General features: G+C 47.7%; 1 protein-coding gene across 1 annotated transcript in view; it reads right to left on the bottom strand.

The window, feature by feature from the left end:
- The window catches only part of pou6f2 (POU class 6 homeobox 2), a 953197-nt gene that overhangs the window by 510315 nt on the left and 421405 nt on the right, over window positions 1-21477 (bottom strand). Inside the window, exon 4 of the mRNA XM_072467231.1 lies at window positions 725-953. Within this exon, the coding sequence (XP_072323332.1) occupies window positions 725-953 (229 nt within the window). The remainder of the gene's footprint in view (window positions 1-724; window positions 954-21477) is intronic.

Below are 21477 nucleotides of genomic sequence, written 5' to 3'. Positions count from 1 at the left end.
GAGCTCGGAAGGAGCATTTAAAAGCAGCTCCCCCTGGTTAGCGAATCAGCTGACGGGACAGCCAGTCTGCCTTGAAGCTCGTGAGGGATCATTTATGGCGCTAAGTACCGGCTCAGACATCAGAAAGAACCAGGAAGTCACGCCTGATTTGACACTTAGAACTTTTTCCGTTAAATCGCGTCCAAGTCTTGTGAGAACAGAATAGCCATGAAGCTCGGTTTTGGACTACTGACTGAAAGGCACGCCTAACTCGATTACCAGGACCAACTTTAATGATTGAATAACATTCCCTAAAGTGGGAGCTGCATCAATGATTGAACAAGATTCTTCACCGTGGTATCAAACTCTACATCAATTACAGAAACTCATTCCTCATTATTTTGCTCATGATGCAATATAAACTGAAGCATAAATAAGCTTATTTTAGTCAGTTGAGGCTCAAGCCAGTCCATGATATTGACAGCTAAATATCTTCAACATCTGACAGCAAATTACCCTCTTATCATTGATACGGTGAAAATAAGGTCCTCAGATATAAAGTAGATCAAAGATGTCTCGGTGTTCCTGATGAATTTTCATAAACTGTCAATGTTAGATAATATTTTAAAGTAATGAAAGCAGATTAATTTCAAAAAGGAATTGTCAATATGTGAGCACAGTTACACAGCTGCTGGTCAATCTGGAAAAGGAAATTTCAAGCTTGTTGTTCGGTGAATGCGCTTACCTTGCAGGTTTTGCAGTGGTAATGTCATAATGCCTCCGGCAGCAGCTGCGGCAACCAGGCCCTGGATGTTGGTTAAATTGGCAGCCGGCAGTGTGAGGACGAGGCCCTGCTGGTTGCCAAGCTGACCAGCCATGTTAAATGGTATGAGAATTGGCTGATTGAGGGCAGGATTGCTGGTTGGCATCACTCCTGCTACAGCGGAGGCCAGCTGTTGTGCTGTCAGCAGAGGCTGAAAAGAACAGAAAGAATCATTTAGCAATTAGCAGGAATATTCCCCATGTTAATTGGTAGCTGAAGTTTGGCCACATTCGTGTTCCCTGCCTGCCAATGTCATCTTATCCGATTAGTTTCCAATAGTTCAAATAAACAACACTTTATTCAATTTCTTCTGGAGTCTCGGCCAGTGGTCTATGTCTGTGTGACCTCCCGTAAATAAGCTACTGGTCCAACAGGCAGATTGTAAGAAGCAGTTTTTGAGGTTTGTGCTCCATGCGTTACTGTAGCAACCCAAGCAGTTCTATGGGTTTTAAACATTTAAACAAGTATAATTCTTGAAGTTACAAATTAAGACTGTAAAAAGTAGTAATTTATTGAAGGTGATTAATTGCCCGCTGTTGGTTAATTATTCAGCTGATTACCAAAATAGACATTACTGACCGTTTCCCCTCCCGGCCTGCACTTAATTACACCTCATCTGTCACTTTCTTCCGCACCTCACAGTATATTTGTGGAAAATGGTCTCGTCATTTCTTGGCTTAAATGTAGCGATGCTCAAAGGCTCGATAGCCAGTAACTGCTAAAAATGACCTGTTCAGACCTTGCACCAGGAATAGCGTACAGCAGCCTATGCTAATCCATCCAGTTAAATACAAGTTGTAATTGAGATTGACTGCAACGCATTCAAGCTCTGCTTAAAGAATATTTGTGTTCATTCAATGGAATTGTAGGGCGTGATTCTCCAAAAAAACTGCAAAGTTCATTTGAGGCGGGTTTTTCAGGGATTTTCCCTGAAACAGCCGGCGAGTTCCCACCGTTATTCAATGACACTCGGTCACCTTTTTTGGGCCCCGGGGAGTTTCTCACTGGCTTGGCCCACACTTGGAATTTTTTTTAGCACTGGGAGGCTGAACTCTGAGATCGGGCTGCCATTTTGAAAGGGTGCCCCAATCTCAAAGTGAGCTTGTGGATCCTCCTCACCCGCCACCCATTGGCAATGTGACCCCCCCCACACCCCAAGTGAGGACGCCCTGCTATGAGGTCCTTGGGTGTCCCTTCTCTTCAGGCCCCACCAAGCCCACTTACAGCACCACCTACCTTCAGGACCCCCACCCATCACCCCACAACCTCCCATAGGCCCCTACTTACCTATTATGTACTCTCCCACCCTTCAAACCCCCCCTACCCTCATTTCATGGGCATGACCCCCCTCACCACTTGGCCCTTGGCAGAGCCATCCTAGCACGTTGGCACTCTAGCACTGCCACTCTGGCACCTGGGTAATGCTCCTGCCAGCGTGACGGCGCCATCTGGGCAATGCCAAGGTTCCATGTTTCGGGGAACCACCCTGCACTGACCATGATCACCCAGGGGTCTCCGATGGCACAGCAGACCCCCCAGGTGCCGTTCCACTTGGTTTACGTTTGTGTGCACCAGTGCTGAATGGCGCCCAGCTGTGGCCTCGCTGGGGTGGCCGGTGGATCCCGTGATGCCGGTGGATACCGGGTAAGTTTGGCATGTGCCGTTTGGTCCTGTCCCTTGTGGGTGGGATTCTGACTCTGACGCCACATGGGTGAATTCACGGGGCATGAAGACTGCTGGGAAGCCCGCAAGAGGGCTCTCCCAGCATTCACCAGCCGCACCGCACTTAAGCGAGAGCGCAATGCGGCCGTTGGACTGCGCTCACAGTGTTGAAAAATATCCACTTTGAGGGTGAGAGCTGACTGGTGGTGACTTAACCTGAGGGCCACCACACCTCAGGCGAGGGCCAAGGTTGAGAAGGTGGGGCCTTCATGGATAACCTCAGCTGGTATGGGAATTGAACTCTCACTGTTGGCATCGCTCCGTTATCAAGAACCAGTCACCCAGCCAACTGAGCTAACAGACCCCCAATAGGCTAGAAAATGCAATAACTGCATGACTTTGTTCCATGAGATGACAATAACACATATTGAGATAATTTTGTGATATGCAGTTTCTGGTGAAGAGCCTTGCTTTCTGACAGCAAGGAATCTGGGCACATGCTGTATATGATGAGGCTGAAAATCCATGGTTGAGTGGAATAAGTGCTGGCGTTGCACCCAGTCGAACTGACCTGTTTAAGCTCATGGGTGAGGCCACTGAGAATGGGTCTTTGGTGCTTTGAGGGTTGGAGCCTGGGCATCAACCAATAGAGGAAGAAGCACAATGCGCCATTAGTGGACAACTCTGGTTGTGCTGGGCCTTCCTCAAGAACAAAATCTCCGAGCTCTCATTTACGCCCATGACCCATTGTCAGTTGTATTTTATCTTTAATGATTCAGGCTCCAATCCCCAGCTGGAACACTTCTCCCAAGTGGGGGCCCACTTGCACAGGTCCCTTCCATATACATTTAGGTTGGGTTTTCTATTGGCTCTGAGAAACATGGCCCATGGTCAAACTATCTCTGATATTTTCTAACCATAGTCCCTTGCTGAAAAGAGTCTGTGATGGCATTTAGACGTGGATCAGAAAGTCACGGATAATATCAAGTCAAAAAGAAATACTGTACAATTCTGCAAAGGTTAGCGGTAAGTCAGAAGTCTGGACAGATTTTAAGAAGCAGCAAAGAAAAACTAAAAATAAGCGGGAGAAAATAAGGTATGAGAGAAAATTTCTACAAGTATCTAAAAAGGAAAAGAGTAAAATGAATGATGGTCCGATAGAAAATGGGTTTGGGGAATTATGAATGGAAAACAAGGAAATGGCAGAAGTGAAGAACAGGGGTATGTGTGTCTGTTTTCATTGTGGAAGACTGAGAAAATTTCCCAAAGATACTTGGGAATCAAGAGGTGAAAGGGAGGGAGAGACTTAAACAATCACTATCATCAGGGAGAAAGTGCTGGGAAAACTACTAGATCTAAAGGCTGACAAGTATCCAGGACTTGTTGGCCTGCATCCTATGGTTTTAAAAGGAGTGGCTGCAGAGATAGTAGAGGCATTCATCGTTCACAATTCCTTGGATTTTGGAAGAATCCAGTGAATTGGTAAATAGGAAATATAACTAAAGGAGGCACAAAACAGTAAACTATATGCCAGCTAGCCTAACATCTGTCTTTGGAAAATTGCTGGGATTCTTTATTCAGGAGATTACAGCTGAATATTCAGAAAATGGGATCAGGCAGAATCAATGTGGTCTTATGAAAGGGAAATCACGTTCAACTAAGAATTATTTGAGGAAGTAACTAGCAATGTGGATAAAGGTCAACCTGCAGATGTGATGTACTTAAGCTTTCCAAAAGTCAAAGGTGCGAAATCAAAGTTTGCTAACAAAATAAGCGCTCATTGTAAAGGGGGTAACATATTAGCACGGATAGAGAATTGGTCAGCTAACAAGAAGAGAATACGAATAAGTGGCTCATTTTTGGATTGGAAAGCTTTAAGGACAGGAGTGCCGCAGGGACCAGTTTTGAGGCCTCAACTATTTACAATCTCTGTCAATGGTTTAAACGATGGACATAAATATATGGTGGCAAATTTGACAATGACACCAAGATAGGTCGGAAAGTAGATTGTCAACAGTAGGTAAGGTTTCTACAAGGTTAAGTGAGTGGGCAAAATTTGACAGATGGAATATAACATGGAAAATGTGAACATGTCCACTTTAACAGGAAGAATAGAAAAGTAGTATATTTTTAAATGGAGAGAGATTGCAAAACTCAGTGGCACAAAGAGATGCGGGTGTCCTGGTACATGAATCACAAAAGGTTACTATGCAGGTACAACATATGATTCAGAAGGCAAATGGAGTGTGGGTGTTTATTGCAAGGGGATTGGAACATAAAAGTAGGGAAGCTTTAGTTCAGTTGTACAGGGCCCTGGTGTGACCACATTTGGAAGACTCTGTACAGTTTGATCTCCTTATTTGAAAAAGAAGAGAATTGCATTAGAAGCAGTTCAGAAAAGGTTCACAACTCATTCCTAGAATGAAGGGCTTATCTTAAAGAAGAAAAGTTGAACAGATTGGGCTTATACCCATTGGAATTTAGAAGAATGAGATGTGATCTTATTGAACCATATAAGATCATGAGAGATTTGATAGGGTGGATACCAGGAGGATGTTTCTTCTTGTTAGGGAGCCGAGTAACCAGGGGACACAGTTTAAAAATAAGAGCCTCTCTTTTTAGATGACATTGAGGAATTTTTGTCTCTCAGGCAGTTGTTAGACTGTGGAATTCTCTTCTCCAGAAAGAATTGGAGGCTGGGTCATTGAATTTGTGCAAAGCTGAGTTGGATAGACTTTTGATAGACAATTGTGCCACGGGTTATGGCAGAAGAGAGGAAAGTGAAGTTGAGCCCACAATCAGCTCAGTCATGAGCTTAACGAATGGCGGAGTAAGCTCAAAGGGCAACTGTCCTACTCCTCCTCCTAAGCCTGATGTTCTTAAGCCATCTGCCCAGGGTGCAAGCAACTTCTAGATTGGACATTATCCGTTGTAGCTTTAAAGGCCGATTCGTGAGTGGCAGTCCTTTCTGAAGCTGGCACAGGTGAACAGCATTGGCCCAAGGTGGACTGATGTTTTATCTTTCTGGCAGACACTCTTTTCCACCATCTCATCATTTACTATGCCCTCTCGCTTTTCCATTCCCACCCTGAATGCTTGTCTCCAGGCACTCCAGTCAGCAGCAAGGGTTTCCCATGCATCGACTCTGATCCCAGTCAACTTGAAGTTTCGCTTGCATGCATCCTGGTATTGCAGATGTAGGTGACCTGTTGGGTTCGTGCTGACAGCAAGCTTGCCATTGAGAATGTCTTTGGGGAGGCAGCCTTTATCCATTCGGCTCGCATTGAAGTGAATCATAACCACCATCCCTAATGGAAATTCCCTCAACAATCATCCTCACTTGAGTTCAAACCATGCCACTTCGCACAGTCACATCTTGGGTCTGAGAAAGTGAACTATTTCCCCCACAAAGAAGTTGAACATCAAGAGATATTACCTTCTTCCAGATAGCTTGTTAAATAATTTATAGGCCAGGTTATAATCAGCTGGTTATTATAAGGATCCGGGGGTCTCTCTTCAAATACTTGTATCTTCCCACTTCCAGAAACTACAAGAGAGGTGTGTTCTTAAAACTGTTTACAGAAAAACTAAAAGAGACTTTATAATTTGCTAACTTATTTACAAATTTATTAAAGAATTGTTCAACCAGCAATATACTTTAAAGTGGAAATGTACATGCAATGTTAATGACTATAAAAAGTTAAACAACATTGTCTTAGTTTTAATAGAGAATCTAATGAAAATTAATTTGAAACACAATGGGCGGGATTCTCCACAATCGGCGCGATGTCCACCGACCGGCGCCAAAAACGGCACAAATCAGTCCGGCATCGTGCCGCCCCAAAGGTGCGGAATCCTCCGCATCTTGAGGGGCCGAGCCCTCACATTGAGGGGCTAGGCCCGCGCCGGACTGATTTCCGCCCCGCCAGCTGGCGGGAAAGGCCTTTGGTGCCCCGCCAGCTGGCGCAAAACTGACTTTGCCGTGCGGCGCATGCGCGGGAGCGTCAGCAGCCGCTGACGGCATCCCCGCGTATGCGCAGTGGAGGAGGTCTCTTCCGCCTCCGCCATAGTGGAGACCATGGCGAAGGCGGAAGGAAAAGAGTGCCCCCACGGCACAGGCCCGCCCGCGGATCGGTGGGCCCTGATCACGGGCCAGGCCACCATGGGGGCACCCCCCGGGGCCAGATCGCCCCGCGCCCCCCCCCAGGACCCCGGAGCCCGCCCGCGCCGCCTTGTCCCGCCGGTAAGAGAGGTGTTTTGATTCTCGCCGGCGGGACAGGCATTCCAGCAGCGGGACTTCGGCCCATCGCGGGCCGGAGAATCGCCGGGGGGGGGGGCCGCCAACCGGTGCGGCGCGATTCCCACCTCTGCCTGCCGGAGAATTCGGCAATCGGTGGGGACGGGATTCACGCCAGCCCCCGGCGATTCTCCGACCTGGCGGGGGGTTGGAGAATCCCGCCCAATGTTACAACTAAAATTAGTTATGGACATACATCAAAATTGAAGGTAAGGGTTTACGTTATATCCTCGAGAGTTTCAGTTGTCGGGCAGCTGGGCATAAAAGGCTGTCTGCTTTAAGATATCCAATCCCTCAACAACTGGAGAAGCATTAGTTTTCAAAAAAATACATTTGAATCCTTCTACAATGCCTCTGATTTCTTAGAAAGAAACCAGTACGTTTATAACCTTTTGAACTGGATTACAACATCTTTTGCAACTATGGGTACTACCTCTTTGGCTACATTCCTCTCCTTTAATTTGTCTTTATAATTCAAACATACAAACAAGGAGCAGGAGTAGGCCACTCGCCATCTCGAGCCTGCTCCACCATTTAATAAGATCATGGCTGATCTGATAGTAACCTGAAATCTGCATCCCACTACCCCCAATAACCTACCATTGCATTGCTTACCAAGGGCGGGATTCTCCCAACGGGAGTCTAAGTGCCGACGCCGGAGTACAAACCGGAGTGTTTTACTCCGGCGTCGGTGCCCGTTCCCAGACCCCTATTCTCCCCCCTCCGTGGGGCTAGCAGGGGCGTTGCACGCTTTACGGGGGTGGGGCCTCGGCGCAGCGTCAGAGACCCAGCGCCGCGTAAAAGACGCGGCGCCCGTCCTGCGCATGCGCAGTTGGTCCGGCACAGTTGGTCCCGATCGCGCACCAGGCCACTCCGGAGACCCCCCCCCCCCCCCCGGGAACGGAGGCCCCCTCCCCTCCCACAGGCCGCCCCCCAGCCTTCGCGACGAGTACCCGCCGGCAGCGACCAGGTGTGGACGGCGCCGGCGGCACTAGGCCGTTTACGCGTGGCTGCTCGGCCCATCCAGGCCGGAGAATCGGCGCTCACCATTTGCGGCAATTCTCCGAGTGGCCCGGCGCAATTCGCTGGTTTTGGGGGGGTGGGAGAATCGCGTGCGGGGGTCGGGGCAGCGTGGCGCGAATCGCGCGGCGCCCCGGCGATTCTCCCACCCGGCCAGGGGGGGGGGGAGAATACCACCCCCAAGACTCTATCCACCTTTGTCTTAAAAAATGTTCAAACACTCTGCTTCCTCCAACTTTTCAGGAAGAGAGTTTCAAAGACCAAGACCCAACACCCTTCGGGAACAAACTTCACCTCATCTCCATTTAAATCAGCGACCACTTCTAATATTAATAATCTTTATTGTCACAAGTAGGCTTACATTAACACTGCAATGACGTTACTGTCTCAAGCCCCTAGTCGCCACATTCCGGCGCCTGTTCGGGTACACTGAGGGCGAATTCAGAATGTCCAAATTACCTACGGCATGTCTTTTGGGACTTGTGGGAGAATAATCCCCCACTGTTGGTGAGAGTCCCCAGCAGAATAATCTCCCACTGTTGGGCAGCACGGTAGCCTTGTGGATAGCACAATTGCTTCACAGCTCCAGGATCCCCGGTTCGATTCCAGCTTGGGTCACTGTCTGTGCGGAGTCTGCACATCCTCCCCGTGTGTGCGTGGGTTTCCTCCGGGTGCTCCGGTTTCCTCCCACAGTCCAAAGATGTGCAGGTTAGGTGGATTGGCCATGATAAATTGCCCTTAGTGTCCAAAATTGCCCTTAGTGTTGGGTGGGGTTACTGGGTTATGGGGATAGGGTGGCGGTGTTGACCTTGTGTAGGGTGCTCTTTCCAAGAGCCGGTGCAGACTCGATGGGCCGAATGGCCTCCTTCTGTACTGTAAATTCTATGATAATCTATGAAACCGGAGCACCCGGAGGAAACCCACGCAGACACGGGGAGAATGGGCAGACTCCGCACAGACAGTGACCCAAGCTGGGAATCGAACCTGGGACCCTGGAGCTGTGAAGCAACAGTGCTAACCACTGTTGAACTGTACCACCCAAAAACAGGGACTCCTAGTTCTAGATTCACCCAGAAGAGGAAACATCCTTTCATATCCCCCCCTATCAAGATCCCTCAGGATCTTATATTTTTCAGTCAAGTTGCCTCTTACTCTTCTAACCTCCAGTGGACAAAAGTGTAGCCTGTCCAATCTTTCCTCATAAGAGGATCCACCATTCCAGATATTACTGTGGCAAGCCTTCTCTAAATTGCTTCCAATGCATTTACATCCTCCTTAAATATTAAATATTAAACAGTATTCCAGATGTGGTCTCACTAGTGCCCTGTACAGCTTAAGCATAACCTCCCTACCTTTCTAACACAAAGCAAAGAGTGGGGATAAATGGGTGTTATTTTGGTTGGTGATCAGTGGCTAGTGGTGTGCCTCAGGGATCAGGGGCTGGATTCTCCGCCCCGCCACATTTCTGTTTCACCCCGCCGGTGGGATCATCCGTTACACCGGCTGGTCAATGGGGTTTCCCATTGTGGGGCAGCCCCATGCCGTCGGGAAACCCCCGGGCTGCCGGAAAAATGGATCTTCACGCCAGCGGAGAATCCAGCCCCAGTATTGGGACCGCAATTGTTTACAAATTACACAGATGATTTGGAGTTGGGGGCCAAGTGTAATGTGTCAAAGTTCGCAGATGACACTGAGATGAGTGGTAGAGCAAAGTGTGCAGAGAACACTGAAAGTCTGCAGAGGGAAATAGATAGTTTAAGTGAGTGGGCAAGGGTCTGACAGGTAGAGTACAATGCTGGTAAGGGCAGCACGGTAGCACAGTGGTTAACACAGTTGCTTAACAGCTCCAGGGTCCCAGGTTCGATTCCCGTATTGGGTCACTGGCTGTGTGGAGTCTGCACATTCTCCCAGTGTCTGCGTGGGTTTCCTCCGGGTGCTCCGGTTTCCTCCCACAGTCCAAAGGTTTGCAGAATTGGTGGATTGGTCATGATAAATTGCCCTTAGTATCCAAAAAAGGTTAGGTGGAGTTACCAAGTTACGGGGATAGGGTGGAGGTGTGGGCTTCTGTAGGGTGCCCTTTCCAAGGGCTGCTGCAGACCCGATGGGCCGAATGGCCTCCTTCTGCACTGTAAATTCTATGAAATGCGAGGTCATCCATTTTTGTAAGAACAATAGCAAAATGGACTATTTTTTAAATGGTAAAAAATTGCAGCATGCTGCTGTGCAGAGGGACCTGGGTGGCCTTGTGCATGAATCGCAAAAAATTGATTTGCAGGTGCAGCAGGTAATTAAGAAGGCAAATGGAATTTTGTCCTTCATTGCTTGAGGGATGGAGTTTAAAAACAGGGCAGTTATGTCGCAGCTGAATAGGGTGCTGGTGAGGCCACACCTGGAGAACGGTGTACAGTTTTGGTCTCCTTGCTTGAGAAAGGATGTACTGACACTGGAAGGAGATTCACTCGGTTGATTCTGGAATCGAGAGAATTGACTTATGAGGAAAGATTGAGTAGATTGGGACGATACTCATTGGAATTTAGAAGAATTTAGGGAATAGATAAGATGGAATCAGGTAGGTTGTTTCCACTGGCAGGTGAAACTAGAACGAGGGGGCATAGCCTCAAAATAAGGGGGAGCAGATTAAGGACTGAGTTGAGAAGGAACGTCTTCACCCAAAGGGTTGTGAATCTGTGGAATTTCCTGCCCCGTCAAACAGTTACGGCTCCCTCGTTGAGTGTTTTTAAGGCAAAGATAGATAGATTTTTGAACAGTAAAGGAATTAAGGGTTATGGTGAGCGGGCGGGTAAGTGGAGCTGAGTCCACAAAAAGATCAGCCATGATCTTATTGAATGGCGGAGCAGGCTAGAGGGGCCAGATGGCCTACTCCTGCTCCTAGATCATACGTTCTTATGTAACCTATCCTCCTTGCAATAAATAAGAACATTCCGTTAGCTTTACTAATCATTATGCTGTACCTGCATATTAGCCTTTTGTGATCCATGCAGTAGGACATCCATATCTCTCTGCAATCTCTTGCAAGTTAGATATTCTACTTCTCTTTTATTTTTCCTTCCAAAATTGACAATTTCACATTATCCCGCATTGTACTCCATTTGCCAGATCTTTGCCCACTCACTTAACCTATCTACATCTTTTTGTAGCCTCTTTATGTCCTCTTCACAACTTACTTTCCTACCTATCGTTGTGCCATCAGCAAATTTGGCAGCCATCCCATCCATCCCTTCATCCAACTCATTTATATAAACTGCAAAAAATTGAGGTCCCAGTGCAGATTCCTGTGGTACACCACTTGTGACGTCTTGCCAACCAGAAAAAGTCCCATTTGTGCCAACTCACTGCTTCCTGTTCTCCAGCCAATATTCTGTGCATGCCAACATGTCACCCCTTATACCGTGAGCTTTTATATTCTGTAATAACCTTTGATGTGATACTTTATCAGATGCCTTCTTGAAATCTAAGTACACATCCACCAGTTCCCTTTATCCACGGAATATGTTACTTCCTCAATGAACTAAAATAAGTTGATTAACATGATTTCCCTTTCACAAAACCATGTTGACTCTGCCTGATTATCTTAAATGTATCTAAGTGCCCTGTTAGAGCTTCTTTAATTGTAGATTCTAACATTTTCCCTATGACAGACATTAAACTAATTGGCCAGTAGTTTCCGCCTTTCTGTCTCTGATCATTGTAATTTTTCTGAGTTCCTCTTCCTGATTTTTGGTTGCTTCTAGGGTCCTCCATAGTGAAGACTGATGCAACATAACTGTTAAATTCATCTACCATTTCCTGTCTCCAGGCTCACTTTCTATAGAACCAACACTCGCTTGTTAACCACCCCCCTTTTAAAAAAAGTACTTACAGAACGGTAGCACAGTGGTTAGCACTGTTGCTTCACAATGCCAGGGACCCGGGTTCGATTCCCGGCTTGGGTCACTGTCTATGCGGAGTCTGCACGTTCTCCCCGTGTCTGCGTGGGTTTCCTCCGGGTGCTCCAGTTTCCTCCCACAAGGTCCCAAAGATGTGCTTGTTAGGTGCATTGGACATTCTGAATTCTCCCTCTGTGTACCCGAACAGGCGCCAGAGTGTGGCGACTAGGGCCTTTTCACAGTAACTTCATTGCAGTGTTAATGTAAGCATACTGTGACACTAATAAAGGTTATTAGAATCTGTTTTTATATTTCTGGCTAGCTTTCGCTCGTACTCTAAATTTTTCCTCCCTATTAACCTTTTAGTCAGAGAACCAAAGAACTATAGAGCGCCTACAGTGCAGAAGGAGGATATTCAGCCCATTAAATCTGCACTGACCCTCTGAAAGAGCACCCTACCTAGGCACACACACTCGCCCTCTCCCTGTAGCTCCATAGCCCCACATAACCATCTCATCTTTGGGCACTAAGGGGCAATTTAGTATGGCCAATCCATCTAACCTGCACATCTTTGGTCCGTGGGAGGAAACTGGAGCACCCGGAGAAAATACACGTAGACATGCAGAGAAAGTGCAAACTTCACAGTTACCCAAGGCTGGAATTGAACCCGAGTCCCTGTCGCTGTGAGGCAACTGTGCTGACCACTGTGCCACCGTGCCTAACCACTGTGCCACCTTCCTCTGCTGTTCCTTATATTCTGACCAAAATTCTGACCTTATACCTATCTTTGCACAATTATATGCTTTTTCTTTAAGTCTGATACTATCTTTAATCTTTCTAGTCAACCACGGATGGTGTTTCCATCCATTGGACTTTTTCTTACTTGTTGGATGTATCTATTATGTGTATTCTGAGATATACCCTTAAAGGTTTGGCACTGCCTCTCTCATGACCTGTGCCTCAACCTAATTAATGAATTCACTTTAGCCAGCTCTGCTTTTCTGCCCTTATTTAAGTTTAAAAACATAGGCTTGGACCCATTCCTCTCTCCCTCAAACTGAATGTAAAATTCGATCATATTATGGTTGCTGCTCTATTGGCGCAACTTCATTATGAGATCATTAATTAATCCCATCTCGTTGCACGTTTAGCCAGCTCTGATTGGCTCCAGAACATGCTGGGTGGGATTCTCCAAGCCCTGGGCCGGGCCGGAGAATCCCCGCGACCGGGCCACGCTGCCCTGTCGCCGGCATGCGTTTCTCTGCAGAGTGGAAAATCGGCGCCATTGGCGCCGGCGTGGTTGGCGTGGCGCTGGTCGCGGGCCACTGTACGCGGCCAGCCAGCCGATTCTCCGTCCCAGATGGGCCGAGCGGCCGGAGGAAAAAAACAGAGTCCTGTCGCCGCCGTTCTAACCTGCTCTGAGCCGGCAGGATCTCGGCACTTAAGGGTCGGGTGGCGGCCTGAGGGGTGGGAGGGGGGGTCCGACCCGGGGGGGGGGTGGGGTGGGGGGGCTCCGATGCGGCCTGGCCCACGATCGGAGCCCACCAATCGGTGGGCCAGCCTCTCTGGCTGGGTGCCTCCTTTCTTAGGCGCCAGCCCCTGTAGCCCTGTGCCATGTTGCGTCGGGGCCGGCGTGTTGAAGGAGGCCACTGCGCATGTGCGCGTTGGCGCCGGCGCCACTGCGCATTCGCAGATTCCGCGGCGCACAGTTCGTGCCGGGATCGGCAGCTGGAGCGGCGTGAACCGCTCCAGCATCGTGCTGGCCACCTGTAGGGGCCAGAATTAGTCCAGGCAGCGGCCCGTTCATGCCGTCGTAAAACGCGACGGCGTTTACGACGGCGTGAACACTGTGCCGCGGGATTAGCGAATCCTGCCCGTTGTTCTAAGAAACGATCCCAAAAAATTATATCTGCTTCTCATTAGGCTGTCCTTGCCCATCTGACTTTTCCAGTCAATCTATAGATTAAAACCATTCATGATTATTGGCATGCCATTTTGACAAGGTCCCATTTTTTCTCCCTTTATGCTCCACCCTTGACTATTAGCGGCTCTGTACACAACTCCCACAAGTGACTTCTTGCTATTACTATTTCTCATCTCTACCAAAACGGTTTCTATATCTTGCTTTCCTGAACTTAGGCAATCTCTCAATATCATGCTAACATAGCTAGTGAAGGAAAAGGTGATGCCACTACTGTTACCAGCCCTGCTGCAGGAGCTGTCAGTAAGTTGCCCAATGGATGATAGATTTCCACCCAAGGGACTCCACTCCAGATTTTCTGTCACGGTTTACTCCCTTAGCCTCCTTCTCTTTCAAGATAATGACAAGGCAGTGAGGCTATTTACCCATAGCTGAAGTCTGGCTCTTGGGCGCCAAGGGTTAACCACGCACTGTTGCCCCGTATGCCACCTGTCAGGGGGCCAGGCCGCCTCCAAGTACCCTGTAGCTTTGCCTAGGTCCGAATAGTACACTGTTACGTACGTTGCCATGGGAGGGAAAACATCGTATTTTCTGGTGAAGAAGCAATATACTGGTGGGAGAGGCTCACGCACACGGCTCTCTTTTTGCAATGGTTGTACTGCTAGCCAGCGGTGAGAGGTGAAAACAAGAGGTGAGCAGATTAACCACTACCACCGCTGACTACGCGAGTACACTTGGCGTATCATAACCAGAAATTGCCAGAGAAACAGACTCAGTAAAATTTTCCTATAAATTCACACCTAATCTCAAGGCATTGAACTTCACAATGAGGCATCTATCATCAGGTGTAATACATAGGCTGTTACTGGATCAATGACCTGTGTCATTATGAATTTAAGATTGTAACAAAAATTCTGGGAACATACATGCTCACATACGCAGGAGCTTACATGCACACACGTGCATCCTCACACACCACCAGCACACTCACACATTCATGCTCATACACACGCTTGCGCACACATACATACCCATTCTTATTTCTACTTATTCTAAGAGTACCTTCATATTTCATCTTATAAATTCAACAAGCAATATAACACTGATAAATGTACAATCCCTGAATGTACTTGCTATTAAATGGCTCCGCTGCAGCAATAAAAACCTTGGCCTCCAGTCTTGGTGTTAGATCAGTGTGAAGTTGTTTATTGTCTTAAACATGATGGGAGTTTGAAGTTCATTGTTTCCACTTATATTGCTTTCTCAACATTGTGAGTCAATGGCACCATCACAGAGATGCTGCATGACCATTTCTTATTCTGTAGCTCAATGCTGGAGGCTTTACCTGTACCCCAGGTTATTCCCACGTCAACAAGATATCCAGGGTAATAAAGTGCATTTGATGAGGCCCAGCACATTCTTAATAACTCCATCCTAATAGGGTATTTTTGTGAGGGCCACGAAGAATCCAGCACGAGTTTCAAGGATACAAAGAAATAACATTTATTTACAATAACATATATATATACACATACACAACAGCAGCAACCTCGCTTGCTGCTTACTCCTTCCTGCTGGTTCCAAACTGGCCAGCTTTATTTATACAGGGAATCTGCTAATGATTTCTCCGCCCCCCTCATTGGGGAAGCTCATACTCCCACAGGATTGTGGGATTGTCATTAGTCCCCAGCAAATGGCAAGCAGGCAGGTTATAACAGGTATGTAGCACAATAATGCTAACAATCACTGAGCAGAATGTCAGACAGCATAACACGCACAACCTGTTTTGCACTCTGGCAGCCAGAATAGCTTAATCAGATAACATTTTGCCTGACCTCTCATTTTAATAAAAACAAATTAAATCACAACACTGTTTTAATCTAGTTCCCAATGCAATATCTTAATAATTTGTAATACACATATTAATAATGTATGAATATAAACAACGGAACATTATCCTTCATAAATCCCAAGACAAATATCTGCTTTTGAATAAATATACAATAACAGATGAGGATTATGATTCACCCTCTGATAGAAAATGTTTAGCTGGTGGGCAATGACACTTGTTGCTCAAAATGGCTGATGTACTTCAAAGGGCAACTCTGTGTTAACATTTGAATGATTGCTCTTAAATAAAATCCTCTATCTCGGCCATGTATGGCTGTATAATGGATACATTATCAGTCAAAGCCTATCACTGGCTCAACATCTGGTTCTGGAGGATGAACTGGATGCTGATATGCGCTCAGTGTCCAGCATGCTTGGCACTAAGAGCTGGAGAAGCACCTGTGAAACGTGCACTCATCTCAATGTGGCTCTAAAAGTAGGGCAAGGCCTTGTAATGTGGAGACAGCATCCGAACTGTGATATACCATGACAGAATTGTGCCAAGTCTTGTGGCCAGATCTGGAAATTATTTACAGGCAAAGGTCAACTCCATTAGTGCCTGTCAAGGGAACGGCAGCCTTACATTGCTGTGCTACTGGATGCTTAAACAACAGAAGGAGTCATATGTTAAATCTCCCAACCGCCAAAGCACACTGGCAGGATTCAAATTACCCACAATGACACCAGATAATAACCTCACATGTGGCACTTCTGACAGAGCCTGCCTTTAACAGACTGGTCTCTTCAGTTATCAGTAAAATGGTGACATAGAACGATAGAATCCTGACAGTGCACAAGAAGGCCATTTGGCCCATCGAGTCTGCGCTGACGTTCTGTAAAAGCACTCTACCTAGACTCGCTTCCGTAGCCGGTCTCCATTACCCCACCTAACCTACACATCTTTGGACACTAAGGAACAAATTATCATGGCCAATTCACCTAACCTACACATCTTTGGGCTGTGAGAGGAAACCGGAGGACCCGGAGGAAACCCACGCAGACACGGGGAATGTGCAAACTGCTAGCAGACAACCACCCAAGGCCGGAATTCAAACCCGGGTTCGTGGCTCTGTGAGGCAGCAGTGTTAACCACTGTGACACCCATATGAAACTATCTCATTGCGAATGGATTTGCTGCATGACCATCATCTTATGTAAATATACCGATTACAAAGTGGACCATGGAAAACAGGCAGCAACACACGACAGGCTTGCACTTCTACCATCTAACTAGATTTCCCATAGAGCAAGGCACCATTGATGTTTAATGTATGAACCCCACTCTTCTCCTGGCTACGTCTGCGCTCAGGTCTTGGTAAATGCGCAGGATGCTATGCTCCCACTTGCAGCTCCTTGTCTGCTTGGCCCACCGTAAAATACACTCCTTGTCCAGGTACCTGTGCAATCTCACCACCATCGCCCTCGGAGGGTCACCTACAGGCGGCTTCTTCGCTAGTGCTCTGTGCGCCCTGTCCACCTCCAAGGCTCAGGTCAACGTCCCATCCCCAATTAGCTTCTCAAGCATACCCGCTATATATATGCCGCTGCAACCGCTCCTTCGGACCCCTCCAGGGGACCAACGATCCTCAAGTTCTGCCGGCGGGACTTATTCTCTAGATCCTCCACCTTCTCCTGGAGCATTTTCTGCTGGTCTCTCAGCATCCCCACCTCCACCTCCATTGCTGTTTGATGTTCCTCGTGCTCGATCAGTGTCTTCTCCACTTTCTGGATCACTCGATCTTGAGCATCCAATCTCTGTTCCAGCCAAGCAATCGATTCCCTAATCGGGTCCAAGCATTCATGTTTCTGCTTGGCGAAGCCCTCTTGAATAAACTTCATCAACTGCTCCGTCGACCGCTGGTCGACCTACTCATCTTGAGTAGGGTGCTCTTTGTAAGGGCCGGTGCAGACTCGATGGGCTGAATGGCCTCCTTCTGCACTGTAAATTCTATGATGATTCTATGATTCTATGACTCTGGTCGTCCGCCATGCTTTTTCCCACTGCAGCTTCAACCCAGGCCTTCTCTGTTTGCCTATTTCTTCCTTTGCGAGCACTCCTGGTCCGCCTATTCATGCACTGTTGTGGGACTCCTCCTCACAGTCGCCTCCACTATCAATTTTCCAAAATCCGAGAAAATATCGGGGAAAAGGTCTAATGGTTTGACCCGAGCGGGAGCCACCAAATGTGCGACCTACTCCTTCATGGCCGCCACCGGAAGTCGAACCGCTGGACTTAGCCATGATAGAGACGGTGGAGCTTCAAAGACAGACAGGGGCATATCAGCCAGGGTTGTTTGAGGTCATCACCAGATTAGGATGGAGGAGTCTGTCTGCGTTCAGTCTTATTTTTTTGGCCATGTGAGGTACCCTCAATAATGATGCTGAGAGATTAAACTGTAAAGAAGGCTCTATTAGGCTAATAACTATGCTACAGATTTGGACGAGAGCTGACTGCTATACAGACCATGAGGCAGGCCTTTATGTATGGCTCCCAGATGGGCGGAGCCAGAGGCGGAGTCCCCAGGGTTCCAAGCCTGGTCTTAAAGGGGACATCACCTTACATGATGATAAGGCAGTAACCGTTCATCACACCATGACATGCCACTGCATTGAGGTCACCATTTTAAGAGTGGCAATCGCCACTGAGACCTTTGTCCAGCAGTTTCTGCCTAATATGCATCGTTTCAGCCATGGGAATGTTTCAGCAGTGGCTCAATAAGGGGGGGATGGGGCAACTTGATCTCACCCCAAGAGGCCCTTCTCCTTGAGGAGTGTGGAAGAAGCGCTTGGCCACCCATAGGGAGGAGAAGCGTCACCTCGATGCTCCAGGGCCATCACCCAGGACACCCCGGGGCTGTCCTGCTTCAAGTCCATTCTACCCCATCAACTCCAGCTCCTCAGACCAAGGAGGGCACACTTGCGCCATAACAGGAGACCCAAAGCAGGCCGAGGCTGAGGTCTCTGCTCTCCAGAGGACAACCGCCAACGTCAACAGAGACAACAAGCCATACCAGTCGGCAGGCTCGTGCCGCCTCTGCTGCGCATGTCAGGGAAACCACTAAATTTAGACGTAGGGTAAGAGAAATTAAGAAATATTAAGATCACAAAGGTGGCACAGGTGTTCAGAATCTGTACAGACTCTGCAATTATGTCAATATATTTTGTTTTGATTAACATCTTATCTAGTAAATGGCCTGTCAGTCTGATGCAATGTTCTGAGGTCATAAAAATATATCAGAGGCATATCTCCCACCTTGTGCTTCAGGTATGTATTTCGCACCATTTCATTATAGAATCATAGAATTTACAGTGAAGAAGGAGACCATTCGGCCCTTTGAGTATACACCAGTCCCTGAAAGAGCACCCTATCTAAACCCACACCTCCACCCTATCCCTGAACCCAGCAACCCACCTTGGACACTGTGGGGCAATTTAGAATGACCAATCCACCTAACCCACGCATCTTTGGGCAATGTGAGGAAACCGGAGCACCCGGAGGAAACCCCGCAAACACGGGGAGAACGTGCAGACTCCACACAGACAGTGACCGAAGCCGGGAATCGAACCCGGGACCCTGGCGCTGTGAAGCAACATTGCTAACCACTGTGCCACCATGCCGCCCTGTTACAGTCCATCACCTTTGTGTGCATAGCAGGGACATGGGAAGGCCTCTGGCTCCAGCAAAACGGTAGTTGAGCAATGATCTGAGACTTGCGACAGAGGAACATATCATGTGGCCTCATGATCTAAATATTGCCGTCTGTTTATTCATCTGCTGCTTCTGCGCAGAGGAATGGTCCATGTGGTCCGTATAGGTTTTAATGTGGAGCCGCATTACAATCAAACTCAGTCAGTACATTTTTCAATGGCCTCCATATAATGACTATCAGGTTTGGGTATGGGTTACATATCTACCAATATTCGAGGTTCTTCTACTCTACTGGCGACCTGCAGCGTTATGTCATGTATGCGTTTTCAGCTAGACATCAGCTCAATAGTGGTCCCCACTTGTCCAACTGCATAATATAGAGCTTTGGACTGAACTGACACTTGGGTAACTTATGAAATGCCTGCTAGAGGGCAACAACTATGTGGGAGCAGAGGTGTGTGCCAAGCCCCAGATGCCACTCCGGACCTGAAGGTGTGGCTAGCGTGGCTTGCCCAAATCCTTTTTGCAGTTCTTCAATGGGCAATCGACATGGTTATCTGACTGTGAGAATGCCATCAGTGTACCTGGTTTCCGTGTGGACAACTGAGACTTTTGGAATGAAAATGTGGAGGCCACAAATGAGGCCAGAGCCAAGCATCGCTACATCTGATGTGCACTGTTTATTATCAAAGAACTAACTAATTCATTCAAAATGCAATGTTTGCATCCTCAGGCCTATAGATATGAAAGCCTGGCTGCATGGGAAATCGGGATACTCCAGACAAAGATACGGTCATGGGAGTTTGTCAGTAATCAGACAATGTTGCTGTGGAAGCTCTCGCAATGCACACAAAGGTAACCTGACTCGGAGGCTTGCGTCCATGACTGAGAGTGACAGATCACTGCGCCCTAAAGAACATTCTCATGCTGTGGACTCAGCATGGTGACGCAGTCTGAGCACTAATCTTGCATGAAGGATTGCCTGTGGAGGCATCCTGGAGTCTGGATTCAGGTCAGATCTGAAATCAAGGTGAGAACCAGTGAATGCTGATTGTTCTCCTTGAGACACCTCACAACTCCACAGGCATGTTGTGTTATGTACTCTGGAATAACACAGGCTGCAACTCGATGCAGCTTTGACCAAAAGATACTCCAGACGTTGAAGTAAGTTCAATGTGATTTATTGGACCATTAGCACAGTTCTCTATGAGTTCGACTCTCCTGCTAATCTTGCTATAGTAACTCAGTCTAACTAACCAGTCTGCTCTGAGCCACGTGGTGGGTGTGATGCTTCTGATCTGCCCCTGTCCTTCTCTCTAAGTGTCGCCTGTGGAAAGAGACAGAGCATGTGTGCCCTGTCCTTATATATGGGTTGTGTAATGCCCCCTTGTGGTAGTGTCACCTCTGGGTGATCTTGACTGCCCATTGGTCATGTCCTATTCTATGTGTTCAGTAGCTGTATATCGGCATGTCATAACGTCTCTGGTGCTCCCTCTAGTGTTTACTTAGTCGTAGTGTGTTTCCATTAACCCCTTGTGTATTTACAGTGATGCATATCACCACAAGGCATACTGCCACGAGTGACTGAGGTTGGCAGTGCTGCTCCTGCCCCTTGAAAGCTGCCACAAGCAGTGGAATGCTGATGAGATGCCTGAAGTGAATGCACCATGTTGACTCTGTTCAGTGTACATTGTTGGAGTTATATTTCCTTAACAGAATGACCACATTCAGGGTGGGAGATATAGGAGGGATGTCCGAGGTAGGTTCTTTACCCAGAGAGTGGTTAGGGTGTGGAATGGACTGCCTGCTGTGATAGTGGAGTCGGACACTTTAGGAACTTTCAAGCGGTTATTGGATAGGCACATGGAGCACACCAGAATGACAGGGAGTGGGATAGCTTGATCTTGGTTTCGGACAATGCTTGGCACAACATCGAGGGCTGAAGGGGCTGTTCTGTGCTGTACTGTTCTATGTTCTATGCTTCAGAGGATTCCTAGCATTCCAAGGATGATGCCATTGTCAAGCAAGATTGGAACTATTCACTCGGAGATTGATGCCCTCCGCTGAGATGTTGAAGACAACAACAAAGATGTTAACATCGAAGCAGCCAGTGGGGCACAGGTGAAAAAGGTTCATCTGAGTTAGTCGTTATCATTGTCCTGGAACCTTGTGGCTATAAGCATCTCATGGGCACATCAGCCTTGTCTGGCCTGTGTTACGGCCTCCTCCTCTGGAGCCCTAGAGTCCTCATCCTCATTGAGCTCAGCCCCCTCGACGTCCTTCTTATCAGAGATGTGCAGCTCCTCTATCTGGCAAGTAACCCTCCCTCCAACAACGTTTGTAGCGTCA

The sequence above is a fragment of the Scyliorhinus torazame genome, chromosome 11, assembly GCF_047496885.1.
Source record: "Scyliorhinus torazame isolate Kashiwa2021f chromosome 11, sScyTor2.1, whole genome shotgun sequence".
NCBI lineage: Eukaryota > Metazoa > Chordata > Chondrichthyes > Carcharhiniformes > Scyliorhinidae > Scyliorhinus > Scyliorhinus torazame.
The sequence above is the reverse complement of the archived record's forward strand: the minus strand, read 5'-3'. Positions and strand labels throughout refer to the sequence as shown.